Source organism: Lacerta agilis, chromosome 14, assembly GCF_009819535.1.
Source record: "Lacerta agilis isolate rLacAgi1 chromosome 14, rLacAgi1.pri, whole genome shotgun sequence".
NCBI classification, from domain to species: domain Eukaryota; kingdom Metazoa; phylum Chordata; class Lepidosauria; order Squamata; family Lacertidae; genus Lacerta; species Lacerta agilis.
The window spans coordinates 38,692,964-38,712,383 of record NC_046325.1 but is presented as its reverse complement, the minus strand read 5'-3'; the positions used below and the strand labels follow the sequence as shown (position 1 = coordinate 38,712,383).

The 19,420-nt window shown below is 47.8% G+C and overlaps 1 protein-coding gene across 8 annotated transcripts in view; it reads left to right on the top strand.

The window, feature by feature from the left end:
• Positions 1–18,458, top strand: part of GPATCH8 (G-patch domain containing 8) — a 78,838-nt gene extending 60,380 nt beyond the window's left edge. For all 8 annotated transcript variants that reach the window (XM_033168963.1, XM_033168964.1, XM_033168967.1 and 5 more), the window contains 2 exons: positions 12,210–12,340; positions 13,248–18,458. In XM_033168963.1, coding sequence (XP_033024854.1) covers positions 12,210–12,340; positions 13,248–17,073 — 3,957 coding nt within the window. In that variant the 3' untranslated portion in view covers positions 17,074–18,458. The remainder of the gene's footprint in view (positions 1–12,209; positions 12,341–13,247) is intronic.
• The last annotated feature ends 962 nt before the right edge of the window (positions 18,459–19,420 follow it).

Genomic DNA, 19,420 nt, shown 5'->3' with positions numbered 1-19,420 from the left:
CTTTTTTTTTCACAGTTCAAGAAGGAAAGCATTTGTGCTTCAAGGCATTTTTGCTTCACACTTTTCTTAAAATAGAGCAGGGATGAGGAACCTCAAGCCCACAGGCTTAATGAGGACTGCCAGGCTGTACATGCCATTCACTTGATGTCATATAAAATGTCAGGTGTGGAGCAAGGAAATACCTGGCTCAGCCAAAAGGGGAAGGGGCTTATCAGTGGTGCCTTTTAAAGCCCCTTTCAAATCATTGGCTCAAGATCATGCTTTGAAATGAGTTTCTGAAGGCCCTTGTGAGTTAAAGTCACCTAATATAATAGTGATGTCAGTTGATAGGCAAGTGGGTGACTTAACCCACCTGTCAGACATGGACTGTGAGGAAGGTGGAAGCTACTGATTTGGCCCACCTGCCTGATCCAGTCCCCACCCTTGAAGTAGAGAGAAGCAGCTTCACTTGTCCTTTTGTTAGCTGAGCTGAAGATTGGTTCGAAAGCACGCTAGGTCAAAAGGTAAAGTCAGGTCATATACCTACTGGTGAGAGGATTTGTTTTTGTTATGTCACTCCATCTCTAAGTTGCTCATGGCTTACATTTTTCATCTCTTCCTCCAGCCATGTGCATCCTCCCCCTCTCCCCCCCCCCCCCGCCATGATCTGTGCCAAGATTTAATTTGAACTGCAGCATTTCACCAGCGCTCAGTTGGAGATCTGCTGCAGCAGAACCTTTTTTTTCATGACCCTGCAAGTAGTCCACTTCAGCAGTGGATGTCAGCCAACAACCTCTTAGCTTCACCTTCGCCTATGGAAGGAATGCATGGTCACTTATATATACACACTTTCTTTGGGATTCATTGTTGATGAATCTTGTCAAGGGAGCCAAGTCGAGCACCTGAGCAAATCTCTTCTTGGAACATGAAGAAATGAGCTGTTAGTGAGTTAAGCTGACCTTGTGTTTGAAATAAATCAAGCACAGGCAATTTAGATGTTGCTCCTATGTGGCTTGCTAGCTTCCCTTCATAACAACACTGCTCTCTTGCAAAAAAGAAAAGAAAAGAAATCTACATTAATATACCTTGATTGGGGAAGCTTATAACATGTTAGAAAGCTTCCCTCTTGATGTATTTCCTCCTTCCACTTCCCTTAGCTGCTTTTCCTTCCCTAGTCCCCTATGGCTCTTGAGATTCTTTTTTAAGAATAATTTTTATTAGATCAGGGCTTTTGAAAAATTGTCAATTTACTTGCAGTCCTTTTGCTCTAACTGCATTCCTGCCAGCTCAGTTGAATTTTCACCCTCAGCTTTCCTCTCCATTCCCACCCTGCTATTCTTCCCATGTCCCTTGAACCCACACCACCATTGCTCCTTCACTGATAGTGTTCTTTCCCCTAAACATGGCATCATTATCCATGTCACTGTCACCCCCCCCCCCAAAAAAAAGTCATGGCCAGGTAGAGAAGACATGGTTGTTACTCTTCAGGAAGGAATTAAACTTCAGGAATGGCATCTTCAGCTATTTGAGCTGTTCAGCACTAGCACAAACTGCCCAAGGAGACACTGAAATTTCCTTTATTGGAAATTTAAAGAAAGGAATGAGTGTGGTAAAAGATGGTTCAAGACAGGATCCTCTAGTGATGAGGATGGTGTATTGGAGCCACCTGGTCACAGTTTGCTATTCTCATGGTGACAGGCTGGGAGCCAGATTGTGATGCATTTTTTCCTGTGGTCTCTCAAAATAATGGGGCATAAAAAGAACTACACTTTGCACCTACTTATTCATCACTGAATTGCTTTTATTTAAAATTAACTCAGGCTGTAGGTTGGGATCTTTCCTTTTGGAGGAGCATATGACAGTTTTAGGAGAGTCCTGGGTGCTGGGACTGTAAGAATGATCTGATGGAGCAGAAAGTTGAGTAGCGACTAGGGTTCCCCTTTCTGTGTTGCACCCCTACAATGGGAAAACACTGCATGTTACCACTGGGGAAAGAAACTGCTTCATTTTACTCATTCAGGTCAGTGTCCAGAGCATCCAGACCTCTTGTTCGAGGGAGTGGGGTGTGTGGAAAGGAAATAGGAGCAATCCTGCTCAAAGAATATTTCATTCACCCATTTTTAAACCATGTTGAGAAGAGGACTCTACAGTACCAAAAAGGGATGCTGGCTCGGTACCAGTTCTGGACTGTCAACGCATTCATTCCTGTAAGTTTTGGGTAGCCTCCCGTGCCAGAATCCTTCTCCTTCTTCACAACACCATGTGGTTTGTTTGCTTGCTTTCATATCTCAGTCCGCCCACTTTGCCGCTAGTTCCTTCAGTTCACCATCAGACCCCCCTGCTATCACTACTGAATGTTGCCCTTTGATATTTTCTTGGTGCCAAGGGTTTTTACAAATTGCATGGCAATTATTGCTGCTCAGTTGGTGCAGTAAAGGTTTCTAATTTCTCCCTCAGTACATTTGGGTGACTAAATCATTATAGGGAAACTAAATCAGTCATGAACCAAGGGCTCAGTGTCACTCCAAATCAGTGTTCAAATGGAAATAGGGAGGAGGAGAAGGTAGAGAGGCCCTTAATTTAATGCAAGGGTCCCAACCTCCTACTCCCTACAATTTTAACCAAATTGTGGCTCCACTGTGGTCTACTTAAAACATGCTACGAAAGCCAGGCCTGTTCTGCCCTAAGATTCAAGCACCAATCTCAACCTTTTAGATGATCTCTGCCTAAGCCTCAACAGACACACATTTTAGCAGCAGAGAACAAAACAAATAACTTTTCATCAGTTTAGTCCTCAGCTCCTTTCTCGGCAGGATCACTCTACATTGAGACTGAGCCTTATGTATTGTGTCAGACCAGCAATGGATGAATTGCAGACTTCGTAGCTGGCCCTGAAACCTTATGCTGCTTTAAACCTGCTGAAACAGGTTTGTTTGTTAATCAAATGAAATTTATTATAAAAAATAAAGCATATATATTTGCTCGGTCATCAAAGTTTTGTGTGTTAGCATGGGGGTCAGGTTTCATAATACAGTAATACAGTAGCTACCTTTAGCTTTTATTGTAGGAAAAATTCTTGTCGGTTTTACTACTGAATTCAGTGTCTGCAGGCTCTGATTCCCACTTCCATTTGAAACAATGGAAGAGAACAGTAACAAAGATGGGAATGTAGCTTCCCCACATTTTCCTCTGTAGTCCTCAAATAACACCCTAAACTTGAAAGCAGAGCAGTTTGAGAACATTAGAAACTGCATTCCACATGTTTCCGATGCTCCGTTAAATTTTTGTGGGCCAGATCGTCCTTACTAGCATGCTATAATGAGCAGAAATATTTTTTGCAAGTGGAAGTTGTCCCCCGCATCATATGGCTGCGCGCATGCAGGCTTGCTTTTGAGCAGAGCTCTTGACACCTCCAACACATTTTGTGTTCGTGGTTTTGCTTCTCTGTTGCTTTGATAGCGCTTCCCTAGACATAAAATGCTACCTGGTGTCACCGTTGGTGTTGTTCAGGGTCTCTTCTTACAGGAATTGATTCAGAAATCGCTTAAGTGCCCACGCAACGTGTTGCCACAAAGAGCAGCACTGCCAGAGGAAGGAAATGGAAGCAAGCAGACCTCTGAAAGAGCCCCTTCATACACAGGCTTTCCGATTCTGTGCTCACATCAAAACAAGTGTGTGCATTCATGTGACTTAGGCATGCTCCGCCAGGCACTCCCACATACAAAGCCCAACCATGGAACTCCCTCAAGTAAGAAGGAAGAAGAAATGCGTCTCAGCATGCATCATATGTCAGCCTTCAAATATGCTGAGGATCACTGCAGAAGGCAGGGAATGTCAACAACATTGCTGGATCAAACAATTGGGAAGATTCCTGGAAGAAATGCCAAGGCTGCTTTGGTCACTATTGAGAAGCTAAAGATTATCTGCAGTCCCTTTGTGCCAGTATTGAGGGCGAGCAGGGTGGGGCGGGGTGTGATCTTTAGCCAAATGTGCCAAGACTTGGAGGAATGAGGTGGTGCCCTTTCCCCTCCTTGGCCTACCCAGCGTATGATGTGCCATGCATAGTGGGAGCCAGGCGGTTGATGCATCTCAAATGTGTACAACAAAGTTTATAATGCCTACTTATCAATGAAACTCCCTGGTTTCCATGTCTTATATCAGTGGGCTGTTGTGAAGAGCAGATGAGGGAACTTTCATACCTTGGAGGAAGGCTTGGGTATAAATGAGACAACTATTTAAGGACTCTTCTTCCTGATGTGTAGGAGCGCCCTATATTTCACTTGAGACACACAACTCACTTGTGGAAATAAAAAAAATAAAAATAAAATTGTTTAGTAGCACCTCAGAGACCTGGTGCTGTGGTCTAAACCACTGAGCCTAGGGCTTGACGATCAGAAGGTCGGCGGTTCGAATCCCCGCAACAGGGCGAGCTCCCATTGCTTGGTCCCAGCTCCTGCCAACCTAGCAGTTTGAAAGCACGTCGAAGTGCAAGTAGATAAATAGGTACCACTCCGGCGGGAAGGTAAACGGCGTTTCTGTGCACTGCTCTGGTTCGCCAGAAGTGGCTTAGTTATGCTGGCCACATGACCTGGAAGTTGTCTGCCGACAAAGACAAACGCTGGCTCCCTCGGCTAGTAAAGCTAGATGAGCGCCACAACCCCAGAGTCATCCGCGACTGGACCTAACAGTCAGGGGTACCTTTACATTTACCTTAGAGACCAACTAAGTTTGTTCTTGGTATGAGCTTTCATGTGCATGCACACTTCTTCAGATAACTCACTTGTGGTTAATAATGGGCTAGGTACCGTCAGGGTTTCACAATTTCAGCTTGGGTCCAGCAGTCCTACTGTTTTCTGCCAGCCAACTCTGGCAGAACTCAACATTTTCAAAGCAGATACCATTTTAATCAGAATGAGAGCATGTGTTATTAATTTGGGTGTTAACTTCTGCACTAAACATATGAAATCGGGTTTCTGCAAATTGTGGCTAAACTTTCCTGGATAATCATTGTCCCACGGTTAGCTCCAAAGCCCAATCTTAGCATAATTTTAGTGGGCCTTCCTTCTGAAGAAATAGGATTACACCTTAAATGGATTGTGAGTTGTATTGAGATGCATAATAAATCCAGCTTTATTTGAAATTGAGTAGCACTGAGCTCAGTAGGGTTTACTCTCCAGTAAGTGTACATAGACTAGTAGTCCCAAGTAGCCAAGTAGATGACTTTCCTTTTGTGTGCAAACTAAGCCATTTTACAGTTTTTACCAAGCAGAAGTTAAAAATACTTTTTCATTTGTTTGGTTTCCTATAAAGCACATGGTCTCTTAGTTTAATGAAACCTCCAGAAAATACATTATGGTTTTAAGAGCACACAGCAGCTGCCATTGTTGTGAAGTTTCTCTAAAAAGCTCTCGCAAGGACCAGTTGGATATGTCTGGCTTTGAGGAGCTCAGTTTGGCATCTACATGGGCTGCGGCAAGCAGGAGCCATAAAAGGCATATGAAGTGGCTCTACTTCAGCAAATGGGGGTGGGGGAAAGATGTGTCTGCCCAGTTCACGAGAATCTGAGATGGGGATGAAAAGCAAACTCCCGACTTGGCTGCACAGAGCATTCATTGCTAAGCCTCTGGCTTGCTCTGCAGGGTAGAAAAGGCAGCACAGTATGCTTTGCATGTCACTTGTGTCTTTGTCTAATGGGTCCAACAGGCCCCTGTGCTTACCAGCAAATCTCTGTCTGCCCATTTACAGCCTGAATCTATGCTTCTTTACTCAACAGCATTTCCTCCTGAGTTCAGTGGAGCTTCCTCTCCAGTAAGCTTGCATGCTGCCGCAGCCTAGACATCCAAATTAGCAGCTATGGTTACATCTGCAAAGCATTGTCCTGAGCAGCCTTGGAGCACCATATTTTTAAGAGAGAGAGAGAGAGAGCACATTCACTGCTCTTGGGAGTTTGCAGAAGCAGTCCTTTCTCTTAGTTTCAGGCAGCAAATTGTTTATACAGTAATTACCACACTTGGACACGGGTGGCGCTGTGGTCTAAACCACTGAGCAGGGCTTGCCAGGGTGAGCTCCCGTTGCTCAGTCCCTGCTGCTGCCCACCTAGCAGTTCGAAAGCACGTCAAAGTGTAAGTAGATAAATAGGTACCGCTCCGGCGGGAAGGTAAACGGTGTTTCCGTGCGCTGCTCCAGTTTTGCAAGAAGCGGCTTAGTCATGCTGGCCACATGACTCGGAAAAACTGTCTGCGGACAAATGTCTTGCTCCCTCGGCCAGTAAAGCGAGATGTGTGCTGCAACCCCAGAGTCGTTCGCGACTGGACTTAACTGTCAGGGGTCCTTTACCTTTACCTTTTACAACACTTACTTTTTCCCCCAAAACAAAATCGAAAATTCTTTCTAGTAGCACCTTAGAGACCAACTGAGTTTGTTCCTGGTATGAGCTTTCGTGTGCATGCACACTTCTTCAGATTCTTTCCCCCCCAAGTAGCTTAAAAAAGAAAACCATGAATATAGCAATAAATAACAAGACTAAAGAGGGAAACACAAAAGCATTAAAAAGGAGATAGTAGAAAACATTAGAGATCACTTATAAAGTGGATGCGGAAAACTTCTTTTTAAATTCCATCAAAATGCTAAGAAAGAGAAAGCTTAGTGGTGGATTGATGGGGCGGGGAGAGAATCGCTACACACTAGCATTGTCTAACTCCCTGAAGGTTGGGAGAATTATGCCTCACACATTTTTCTTCTCCCTCTGCCCCTTCTTCCTAGAAGGCCGGCTTCTGTGGGAATTGAGTGAGCTTTTTAAAAATTGAGAGCCGAGTAAGATTTCTGTAATTTGTTATTCCCGGCTTCTGAGATTCCCTGGAGCAGGGGATGATCGCTCCACCTTCTGAGCTGATCCTCGAACAAACAATTTAACAAGCTAAACAGGCCATTAGGCCTGCTTGAAAGGAATCCTCTTGCCCTAGGTCTGCTTGTTTTGCTTATCTGGCAAGTCTCAGAAAAGCCCTTAGGTGCAGACTGAATTGGCAGGCAAATCTCCCTGCAGTCCTCTACTCCCTCTACTGGGACTCAGCTATTCCTGTGCATTTGCTGCTGAAGCACTTTAGAGGTCTCCTGAACGGTACATTTTGCGAAGGGGAGGGAAGACACCTCCCCTACCTTTGCATGCTTCACCAGGAACTTGCCAGAGCAAAGGAGAACAAGCTCTCTCTGTCCATGTGCCAGTGCAATTTATATTCAGCTTAAGCAAAAAGACCTGGATGCCTTACTCAACCTGCCTCCAAGTGTACTTATATTGCATGCACTATTGTTGGTTTTGCTTTCTGCAATTTGTTTTACGCTTGCAAATAAAACAAAGAGCTGGAGTCAGAGCATGATAGGAATCATAGCTGGTGTTGGGGGGGGGGGTGGGCGGCCAGGATGATAAAAGCTCCATTGGGGTCTAGAAGCTGAACTTGTGGGAGCAGGGAGCTTCTGTATTTCAAGTAGGGAAACACCACAGGCTAACTCATCCTCTATTATTAACTATTCATACTGTTTTGAAACAAGTTTTTCCACCTGAGCGGATATAATATATGTATTTGTGGTTGTTTAAAACACATCTTTAATTACGGTACAGGCTAAATATGTTGGTTTCAGATGCCTTGTTCTTCATCCTGCACCTTACCTGCCTTATTGCACTACTCAGAACAGGGACTTGTCTGGGACAGTTCATCACTTCCGAAAGTTAAAGGGCTGCTTAGGGAAGACAGCAAGGGAAATCAAACTAGTGGTGAAGACCAAAGAAACATGCCAATTTAGTGGATGTGCATGCCTCCTGCCCCTCTAACTGGGCAGGCTAGAGCCTACATGGCTGTTCCATTCGTGGATTATTGTAAACTGCAACAGCTTTTAACCACCATGGGTGACTTCCCTCACATTTAATGGCTGGTGGCAATTCTTTGCCTGTGTTAATGACCGCAAGTAAAAGGCATAATTCAAGATTAAGGTGGTGTGCAGGTGTAAAATTTTAAGCATATACAGTCATACCTCGAGTTGCGTACACTCCGTGTTGCGTACATTCGACTTACAGACCTCCGTGAACCAGAAGTCCTCCCCGGAGGGTGCGCGGGTGCACAGAAACGTTCTACGCACTTCGCACATGCGCAGAAGCGCAAAAACGTGTGAACTTCTGGGTTTTTTGGGGGGGCGTTCGTGTTAAGCACGCCCGTGTTACGTAGCGCAATCCGGAATGGACCGCGTGCATAATACGGGGTACCACTGTAGATGTTTCTGCTGCAGGGTGCCCTGGCAGCAGAAGCAATGGTGTCTGAGCCAGAATTCAGGGGATCAGGTGGCAGAACCTCCATGCCTGAGTACCTGCCCTTTTCACTGACTAACAGGACATAATAAATGCAGGTTTCTAAAATCGGCTTTCTTGGTGCAGTTACTTCAGTGCAAATTTCAAGGCATTCACTGAGAATGTGCATGCCTCTGCTAACTACCGTGTTTCTCCGAAAATAAGACACCGTCTTATATTTATTTTACTCAAGAAAATAAGCCTATGGCTTATTTTCGGGGGGGGGGGGTGTCTTATTTTTTTTATTAAGTACCGTATGGTTCTGGGCGCCTGCCCGGAATTGGCTGCTGCTGCTGAAGAAGTGCTGCTGACAAAGCGCCTAGTAGTGCCGTGCGGAGCGCCCCGAGCCACGGCAGCAGGAGGAGGAGGAGGAGGAGGCTTGCCAGGTCGGCGCCCCGAACCTCCGGGAGCCAGCAGGAGGAGGAGGAGGCTCTTGCTGGGTCCCGCTGGCTCGGGGCTACACGCGGCATGCGCTGCTGGGAGTTTTGATGGGGCTGCACCAGCAGCAACATCCGGTTCTGGGCGCCAACCCGACAGCCTCTTCCTCTTCTCTGGCGGCCTCCAGAACTGCGCTCAGCACTATGGCTTATTTTCGGGGTATGTCTTATATTTCGTGAATGCTTGAAAATCCTGCCATGGCTTATTTTATAGGTACGTCTTATTTTACCGTGAGAAACACGGTATACCGCACTCTTGCATGTATTAAAAGTGCACAATGCCAAGGGATGTAAATTTGTATCTTACAGTTCTCTGCTCCTGCAAATTTGAAACACAAAGCAAGCCTCTGCAAAAACAAAACAAACAAACAAAAACCCCGCCTTTCCTGCCATCCAGTTTAATAAGTGCAGCGCTATAATCATATCGCAGCTCATGCCAAACCGTTGCAGATAAGCCCAACTTGTCGCACTCTTTGTTCCCCACACTTGTCAAAGTGCTAAGCGAGAGGCATCCTTACGGCCCATCATTAAAAGTGGGCTATAATTTTCTTTAATAGCAGAGCTCTGTCATGCACGTGGGGCTTGCTGCAAGAGCCTCCCCGCTGCTGGGGGATCTGTGAATTTTGGCGCTGTCTTCCCACGCTGCTGGTGCTTTTGTTCATTCTTGTGAAGACTTGGTTTTCCCAGCTGTGTGTATTCTTAAGATGGGCATGAACAGGATTTGACCCATCTGTGGGTTCCATGGCTGCAACAGGGGAGGTAAATCTAGAGCAGGGGTCAGCAAACTTTTTCAGCAGGGGGCCGGTCCACTGTCCCTCAGACCTTGTGGGGGGCCGGACTATATTTTGGAAAAAAATTAGAACGAATTCCTATGCCCCACAAATAACCCTGAGATGCATTTTAAATAAAAGCACACATTCTGCTCATGTAAAAACACCAGGCAGGCCCCACAAATAACCCAGAGATGCATTTAAAATAAAAGGTCACATTCTACTCATGTAAAAACACGCTGATTCCCGGACCGTCCGCGGGCCGCATTTAGAAGGCGATTGGGCTGCATCCGGCCCCCGTGCCTTAGTTTGGGGCCCCTGCTCTAGAGGTTTTTTGCATGCTCATTCATTTAGAGGCTTTTGCATATGCTATTTATATACCACCCTTATGTTGAACATTGTCAACTGAACATTACAAGAGTGGTTCATGCAAGGGGTTGAAGGAGACCAGTGTTCCATGCAGGATTCATTCCAAAATGAAACTGGTTCCACGAACGCTTCCAAAGAACCTTGGAAATGGTTCTTTATGGAGGGATCCGGTTTATGAAATTTTTGACTTTCATAGATGTACTTGAAAGCTATTTGGTTCTCTCAAGGCTTCTCCTCCAGCTTCACTTTTCCTGTAAATCAGGTATAGGCAACCTATTGCCTGTCAGATGTTGTTGGACTACCAAGCTCCATCAGCCCCAGCCAGCATGGCCAGCAACTATAGGAATTACGTTCTAACATAAATACCGTTAATAGCAACATCTGGAGGGCCCCAGATTCCATGTCCCTGCTGTAAATGCTGCTCCTTTCACATTCCAAGGATACTTACTTGTTTGGTGTTTTCTCTCCTCTTCTCCACTCAAGGCAGCCTTGTAGAACCAGTGTTTGAGTATGTAGTGACCCACCCCAGCTTATTTGTCCTGGCAAAGTTATTAGTATTATCCTACTTGATGAGAGTCCTGTTCCTCTGTGCCTTCTTTCTTATCTGTGAACCAGTTCCATATCCAATAGAATAAGCTTGCAGGTATTCTGAGCATTGATGTTAGTAATGGTTGCCCTTTTTTTCTTTCTCTCCCTCTTCTGCTCTCATGTATTTTTTTTTACCTCCCCCCCCCCAACTCATTATATGATATTGTCAACTGATATAATGAAAGCATATTATGGAGGCCAGATCATAAGAGTGAGTTTTTTTTCCTACTAGTATCTGTAGCTCTTGTCTTTCTGTGTGCATGTCTGAGAACGTAGCTATGCATTCCGCTCCTCTTCTTCCACTCTCAGTTCAGTGAAACCATAACCCCATTCAATGATGTCTTACTAGTTTTGGAGAACCCGTCACCTCCCCTCCCTGCATCATCTCATCTCATTCAAAGTGGTGTCCATTTTCAGCAGAGTAATGCTAGACTTGAGTCTGCTCTGGGCTAGGGGCAAAAACTCAAGAGTTCTGTGCCAACGCCACAACTTCCATTTTGTAGCCAGGGACAAGTCCATGTAAGCCGATTCTTTCAAAGGGCGTATTTTTTACCTGATGCATTTGATTGCTGGGGCAAAACTTTGTGTTGATTTCTTCCTGCTTTCTGTTATGGATGGATATGTGTGGGAGGGGGCAGGTAGCTCAAGTCACTGTGGAGGGGAAACCACTAACACTGCTGTGGCTGCAATTTTAGATAAGCTAAGCCTAAAAAAACGGGACACGGGTGGCGCTGTGGTCTAAACCACAGAGCCTAGGGCTCGCTGATCAGAAGGCTGGCCGTTTGCAGTATTTAAACAATTGCTGTGTCACCAGACACAATCAGATGGGTTTAAATCAGGCATTCCCAAACTTAGGCCCTCCAGATGTTTTGGACTACAGTTCCCATCATCCCTGACCACTGGTCCTGTTAGCTAGGGATCATGGGAGTTGTAGGCCAAAACATCTGGAGGGCCGCAGTTTGGGGGTGCCTGGTTTAAATGCTTGCTGTAGCAAGAGCACCCCACTCCCAGTCTTTGTTCAATCACTGGGATTTTGCAGCCAGGTTTGTTAACAAATTTAGCTCTTAAGCCTTTTCCGCCAGTTTTCCTCTGAAAAGGAACCTGCAGTTCTAAGCATCCTGGATTGCATAGGGAGATAGAACTGTTCCTCCCTACTGCTTTTGTACCCTAAATATAGTATCTTCTTACTCTCTTAATCCTTTCTAGGAAGTGCCTCAGTGCTTCTTGCTTACACTCTAAAATGGCTACTCTTTGGAGACTTTTAGTGAGCCCACCCTGTGACTATATAGTCTGCTACTAAGTCAGACCACTGAATTATCTAGCTCAGTATTGTCTACTTAGAGTGTTCAGGGTCTTGGGCAGAGATCTTTCCAAGCCCTCTTATCTGGAGATGCCAGGGACTGCATCTGGGGCCTTCTACATGGAAAGGATGTGCTCTATATCAGTGAGTTCAGGGAGCGCCTCTAAATTGTCTAGTGCACAGGTGGGAAACCTATGACCCTCCAGATGTTGCTGGATTACAGCTCCCATCATCCCCGATGGCCATGCTGCCTGGGGCTGGTGTGAGTTGAATTCCAACAAGATTAGGAGAGCTGCTGGTTACCCACCCCTGGTCAAATGACACGGAATGGGTTAAGGATGGCCAGCTGGGAAACTCTTTAGCAAAACTTGAAAAGGTTCACAGTTCCATCTTATTCCCTTCTATTTTTCTTTTCTCTCGCTTTGCTACAGAGGTTGAAGGATCTCAAGCAAAGGGAGTTTGCTCGCAATGTTTCCTCGAGATCCCGGAAAGATGAGAGGAAGCAGGAGAAAGCCCTCCGTCGTCTCCACGAGTTGGCTGAGCAGAGGAAGCAACCTGAATGGTAAGTGATGGGCTCCTTGTTCCAGCAGGTTAGTTAAGTTAAACATACAGTTGGCTTCCCCTTTTATTCAGGCTCTTTTTAATGAACTGGATAGCAAGTTGTTCTTCAGATTTTTGTAAAACATAATTTATTATGTCCTGTCCCCCCAATGAGGAATGCTTAGCTTACCAGTGGCCAGTCCGCAAGTTTGATTCTCCATTCCCCCTCTTCACCAGGAACAGATTCTGGAAGGGCAGTGTATGTGTCATGTGAGTGGAGGGAGACAGATTTAATTGAACTAACTGCTCTAGTGAACAGGATCTGAGTTGGGAGAAGCTTCAGGCCTGAAATGGATGAGGCAGCCCTTACTTGTGTGCATCAGAACCTTGCAATGCTTTCTCTTGATTTTTTCTATATAACCAGGAAGGCTTGAATCTTAAGACACCGTTAAAAAATAATAATTCACAAATACTTGAATTCTGTCATGGATGTGCTGGTTGGAGCACATGAATTATTCTGTATATTCTACAGTGGAAGTGTAGATTGAAACTTTGTTCCTGGACATACCCTAGTTCCAGTTACAGGTAGGTAGCCGTGTTGGTCTGCCATAGTCAAAACAAAATAAAAAATAATAAAATCCTTCCAGTAGCACCTTAGAGACCAACTAAATATCTGAAGAAGTGTGCATGCACACGAAAGCTCATACCAAAAACAAACTTAGTTGGTCTCTAAGGTGCTACTGGAAGGATTTTTTTATTTTTTGTTTTGTTTTGCCTGGACATACTGTTAGCTTTCAAAGCAATTCTAGGAAATTAGTGAGAGGTTGAATAGGCATGGGTAAGAGATAAAGGTGCAGATGTTAATGTTAAGCAGTATCTAACTATTGTTTCTCCCTCCCCCCTACCTCTGTCCCATTTCAATCCCCCAGTGCTCCAGGAAGCGGGCCGATGTTTAGACCCACTACTGTGGCAGTAGACGAGGAAGGAGGAGAGGATGACATCGATTCAGCAGCTCCCAGCAGTTGCTGCTCTTTCTCACCAGCTCCTGGGCCAGTGGCCAGTATGACCACAGACAAGGGTCTTGTTTGTGCCACTGGGCAAACTAGTAGCAACATCGGGCTTGGGCAGGTACCTGTCCAGGTACCGCAAGCCATCAGCGCAGGGGTTAACCCCCTTAAGATAGGCGTGTCTTTCTCATTTGCCAAAAAAGCCCCTGTGAAACTAGAGTCAATTGCCTCCGTCTTCAAAGACCATGTTGATGAGTCCAGTTCTCCCGATGATGAAGTCAAAGCGGATGAGAAAGCCCAGCCCGATCCTGGAGCCTTGGGGAAATTTGGGGAGGTCGAGGGGACAAACAGCCCTGACAGCAAAGGCGACGAAGAGGAGCTAGTGCACGAGAAGGAAGGTCTAAACACCACCCTGTCAAAGCTGAAAAAGATGAAGCGAGACGATGGCCCGATGGCACTAGAGCCAGAGTATTACCACTACATCCCGCCTGCTCACTGCAAGGTGAAACCGAACTTCCAGTTCCTGCTATTTATGAAGGCCACGGAGCAAGTCGAAGCAGAAGCCATGAGCAAGAAAATGGCGCGCGAAAGGAAGCAGAGTAACTCCCCCAAGCCCAAAGCGGCAAAGAATAGTGAGAAGGTGGCAGTAGCAGAGTGTGCCACCCACCAGAAGGAACCAAGTCCTTCCAGCAAAGGCAGCAAAACTGAAGTTAAGGACCCTCCAGCAGAGGCAGGCGGGCAAGAAGGCAAGGCACTCAAGGGAAGCGGTTCTGCGGAGTCTGAGGTCGCTAAAGAGCTTCCTCAGCTTGCGTCAACCAGTAAAGAAGGGACAGACGGGCCTAAGCATTTGACAGGACCTTTCTTCCCAGTGCTCAGTAAAGATGAGAGCACCACCCTCCAGTGGCCTTCAGAACTGCTGATCTTCACCAAAGCAGAGCCCTCTGTGTCGTATAGCTGCAATCCCTTGTATTTTGACTTCAAGCTGTCTCGCAACAAAGACATTAAAGCTAAAGGGGCGGAGAAACAGAAAGCTGCAAGCAGCCTTCCCAAGCAAAAAGCGCCGTCTGCTGAAGAGGGCAGCGTGAGCAAGAGCAAAGAGGTGGGCGCTCCTGCGGGCACCTCCACAGCAATGCCGGAGAGCAAGTCCCTGTCTGCCTGCAGCAAGCAGGAGTCCAATCCTGTGTCGGCTGGCAAGGGTGAGGGGCCAGAAGACAGCAGCAAAGGCAGCCTTGTTGGCCGCAAGGACAAAGTGGGGAAATCCCACAAGCACAAGAAGAAGAAGAAGCACAAGAAGTCCACAAAACACAAACGCAGGCGCAAAGGTGAGGCAGAAGACAAAAGCAGGGATGGGGACCTGGCAGAAGAGAAATCCAAGAAGCGGAAGAAACACAAACACAAAAAGAGCAAGCCTTCCTTTGCCACGGAGCTGGAGCGGACGCAAGGGGCCGACGAAACTGGCCATCTCAAGAAAAGAAAGTGGTGTGCTCCAGACTCTCAGCGGAAGTCTCTTTCCACTGAAGAAAGCAGCAACAAGAAAGAGGACGGCGGCACCTCTTCCCAAGAGCACGGTGGCAAGAAACCCAAAGGGGACCCGCAGCAGGCATCATCCACCGCCAAGAGGCGGGCCTCCACCTCCACCCACTCCAGCCACAGAGGCCGGCAGAGCAGCGGTGGCTACGAGAGCGCCGAGGATTCCTGCCACAAGCACTTCCGGCAGAAGTCTGCTTCGCAATACAGTGACGATTACGACTCTGGCAGCAACTGTTCCCGAAGCCGCTCCCGTTCGGGGCGTCGGCATTCCTCCCGAAGGTCATCCCAGAGGTCCTACTCAACGAGTTCATATGCCTCCTCTGACAACAGCCGGTACAGTCGGCGGCGCAGCTACTCGGAAGACAGCTACAGTGACTACAGCGACCGCTCTCGGAGCCGCACCAAGCGCTCCCACGACTCAGAGGACGATTCTGACTACGCCAGTTCCAAGCGCAGGTCGAAACGGCACAAATATTCTTCTTCAGAAGACGACTACAGCCTGAGCAGGAGCAGATCCCGGAGCCGCAGCCGAACCCACACCAGGGGGAGGTCGAGGACGAGAAGCCGGGGCAGGACGCGCAGCAGCAGCTGTAGCCACAGCCGGGGTAAGCGGCGGAGCCGCAGCCGGACTGGGCACAGCTGGAAACGGAGCAGGAGCTACAGCCGGGAGCGCAGCCGGAGTGCCAGGAGCCTCTCCCAGCGGTCTCTCTCCAGGAAGGGGTCCCGTGGCCACGAAAGCCCTGGGGAGAGGAGATCCGCACGGCGAGACTTTATCCGCTCAAAGATCTACCGCTCCCAGTCCCCCCACTATTTCAGAGGCAGACCGGGGGAAGGGCCCGCGAGGAAGGAGGAAGCAAGAGGTGATGAAGCAACAGGGACCACTACCAGCCTCTCCCAAAACAGCGGCAACTCCAGCCTGGGGAGCAACTGCAGCTCTGAGGAGAAGAACTCTGCCACAGCTAAGCTCCTCCTGGAAAAAGTTCAGTCCAGGAAGGTGGAGAAGAAGCCCAGCGGCAGTGAGGAATCCCCCTCAGGGCCTCACAAGGTTGGGATCAAGCTGAAAGATCCCCCGCAAGGCTACTTTGGCCCAAAGCTCCCTCCCTCCCTAGGCAACAAGCCGGTCCTTCCCTTGATCGGGAAGCTGCCCACAGTCCGAAAGCCAAACGCCAAGCAGTGTGAGGAGTCTGGATTAGGATTGGGGACCGGGGAGGAGCTGGAGCTGTCTGAGCTTGACGAAACCCCCCACGATGGTGGGGAGGCAGTTGCAGCAAGCCAACCCACAGTGGACGAAACTCTGGTGATAGAGACCCAGGAGAGCCTTCTGGGTGATCAGAAGCCAGAAGAAGCGGGCGTAGAGATGGCTGCCATGCCCCTGGAGCCGCCAGCCCTCCCGGAACACTTTGGATCCGGCGACCTGCCCGTGCTGCACCCGTTCCCTGCCCCCGCGGAAAGCGAAGTTGCTGAGCCTCTGGATGGCAGCGCCCAGCCTGTCTCCCTCGAAGGCAGGATGGTGCCCCTGGCCCCTGAAGTGGAGCCCTTCCCCAGCTACGTCCCACACAGTGCGGAGCCGAGCATCAGCGGGGAGGCGGAAGGCAGCGACGACTCTTCCCTGGCACCACTGGAAAGCCAGCCCATCACCTTCACCCCGGAGGAGATGGAGAAGTACAGCAAACTCCAGCAGGCAGCCCAGCAGCACATCCAGCAGCAGCTCCTAGCCAAGCAGGTCAAGGCATTCCCAGCCTCTGCCGCCCTGGCTCCAGCCACAGCTCCTGCCTTGCAGCCCATCCACATCCAGCAGCCAGCCGCAGCCGCAGCCACCTCCATCACCACCGTGCAGCACGCCATTCTGCAGCATCATGCTGCCGCCGCAGCCGCAGCCATTGGCATCCACCCCCACCCTCACCCCCAACCTCTTGCTCAAGTGCACCATATCCCTCAGCCCCACTTGACCCCCATCTCCTTGTCCCACTTGACCCACTCCATCATCCCAGGGCACCCTGCCACCTTCCTGGCCAGCCACCCCATCCATATCATCCCCGCTTCTGCCATCCACCCGGGTCCTTTCACTTTCCATCCTGTCCACCACGCTGCCCTCTACCCGACCCTCCTGGCACCCCGGCCAGCGACAGCGGCTGCCACGGCATTGCACCTCCACCCTCTCCTGCACCCCATTTTCTCAGGACAGGATTTGCAGCACCCTCCCAGCCACGGCACATGAAGGAACGAGAGAGGCAGCCTCTATCGGGAAGGGGAGGGTTAGGGGAAAGAGAGGACAGGGGCATGTCTGTCTGTCTCTGTGCGTGTGCATCAGTCTCTCTCGTTCTTGGGAAGGCGGCGGCTGTCTCTGGACCTGAGAACAGCCCAAGAAGGGGGAGGATTAGGCAGGGACAGGGAGGCTCGAGAGAACAGGACTGTGAAAGATGGGAGAGCTGTGCTGCTGGTGGTTTGCTTGCAAGGATATTTGGGGGCTCGTGCGCCCAGGGAGGTGGTTTCTTTGCTTCTTCAGGGATGTGCAGCCCTTTAGCAAATGCACCCCTTTTTTAATTTCAAATTAACGTGTTATAAATCATTCACTACCCACTCTGAAGACCTAAAGTGGGTATACACACCTATCTTATTTGGGCATCGATATCAAGTATAAAGCGTGAAAGTTAATGATTTGAATCCACCTTAAAGCTTAACCCGAGCAGCAGAACCAAGAAATACTCAGCACTTGATCCATCTCCTCTGTTGCCCTCTCCCCTCTCTCCAGCTCCTGTTTGGGGAACCATGTTCAGCAGCTCCCACTGAGCACCACAAACTGGGAAGTTGCTTTTCAGTGACCAGTTTCCACCCCCAGACCAGCTTGGCAGCGCTCTCCTTTTTACACACCCTTTACGGGGCCGCTGAGAAAGCAGAGAGCAATTCCTTTATCAGTCCTTGAAGCAATATGTTGTACTGGAGTCCTGTGAACATCCTGAACATGACTCTGTAACTTGTACTCCTATCCTCTGTAATATTGATGGTTCCTTATTAACTTATGATTTTTTTTTCAGAAGAAGAAAAAAAAAGAATTTAAGAAATTGCACTGAACTCTGTACATGTCAATGCTGCTTTTTGTAGCTCCTCTGACAAATGTTCCATATTGATAGTATACCGCAATAACAATTTTTACAGCCCGTTCTTTGAGTGGTACTCGTTCAGGTGGCTTTAGTTATCTATACATTTTAATGTAGTTGGAAAGGAAATTCTTGTCAAAGGTTCAATGCTTCTAGTTATGGCTAGGGCACAGAATGATTTCAAGCATGTATATTTTAATTGAGCTCATTTTTTTAAAATGTACCATAAAAAATACTTTCATTTTATAGGAGGAAATGTCACAGGATTTGGAAATAAACAAAGGAGCAGGGATCTGGACTCCTTTGTCGCATAGCTAACAAAGTCCATCCTGTGTAATGACATCTCTTGTAATTGCTGTGAAAAGGCAGGTTTGTGAGGCAGCTGAGGTGTCGTTCACTGTGTGTTTCAGTCGGTAGCCAGGCCCCTTAAGTTTGAGAGAAACAGCCTGTTTGTTTGGCAAAGCAAACAGTCACTTTCTGGTCACAGGAATAGATGGGACCCACAAAAACAACAACAACACCCAAGAGCCCAGCTATTTTCCCTGGGATTCAACCACTTGTTTTGAGTCATTGCAACAACAACAACATAGCTTCTAGGTGTGGATGGGTGTGTGTGTGTGTGTTAAGGCTCCTTGTTTTCAAATATGTGCCTTTTTATGTTTTGGAGAGGTTTTGAGTGGTGTGTTTTTGTTCCGAATCCCTTCCCTTTTTTTCCTCTTGGGGTTTTCTTCTATGGGATGCCCTTTCCTCACAGCTGCCCCTTGAGAGAAAAGACATCACCCAGTTGCCACTCCACAGGGTGTGGCCCCAAACTAGAAAGCGGGGGCTCCCGGAATCTCAAGGTTCTTTTGCTGAGTGCAAAAGGAGGCCAAGATCCTGCAAAGCAGTGGCTGTTTTGGGACACGTGTCCAGACCCAAAGGGCGCTACTTGCTTGTATATCCTGAGATGCAGCCTCCCATTTCAGAAATTCAGAAATAACCACTGCTGGCTGCTGCCCTGAAATGGCAAGACTCTGAACTGCTTCTAAGCTTCCTTAACCCTTGGCTACAACGAGACAAGCACTGGAAACTGCTGCTGTGACAAAGGGACTCGGTTCTTGGTAGTCGCTGTAGATAATTCAAGAAGTAACAGTATTAATTTCTCAGTGCTTCATTCCCTTGAGGTTCAGAGGAGAGACACAGCACCCCAGCAGGGAGGAGGAGACTGGACTTCCACAAGAGTGCTTACCACAAAAGAGAACGCACTATTACTTCAGTATTGGCAGGCTATATTTAACTTTTGTCACATAAAAAGTATATATATAAATATATATACATGCTGTAAAAATGAGGAAAATAAACTTTCTAATAAACTAGTAATTTGGGGGAAAGCGTGTGTGTAATTGTTTCCCAAAGGATCAGATTCAAGTTGCTAGTCCTCATGTTGTGACTCTTCCCACTGCCGTCACCCCTATTTATGGCCCCACA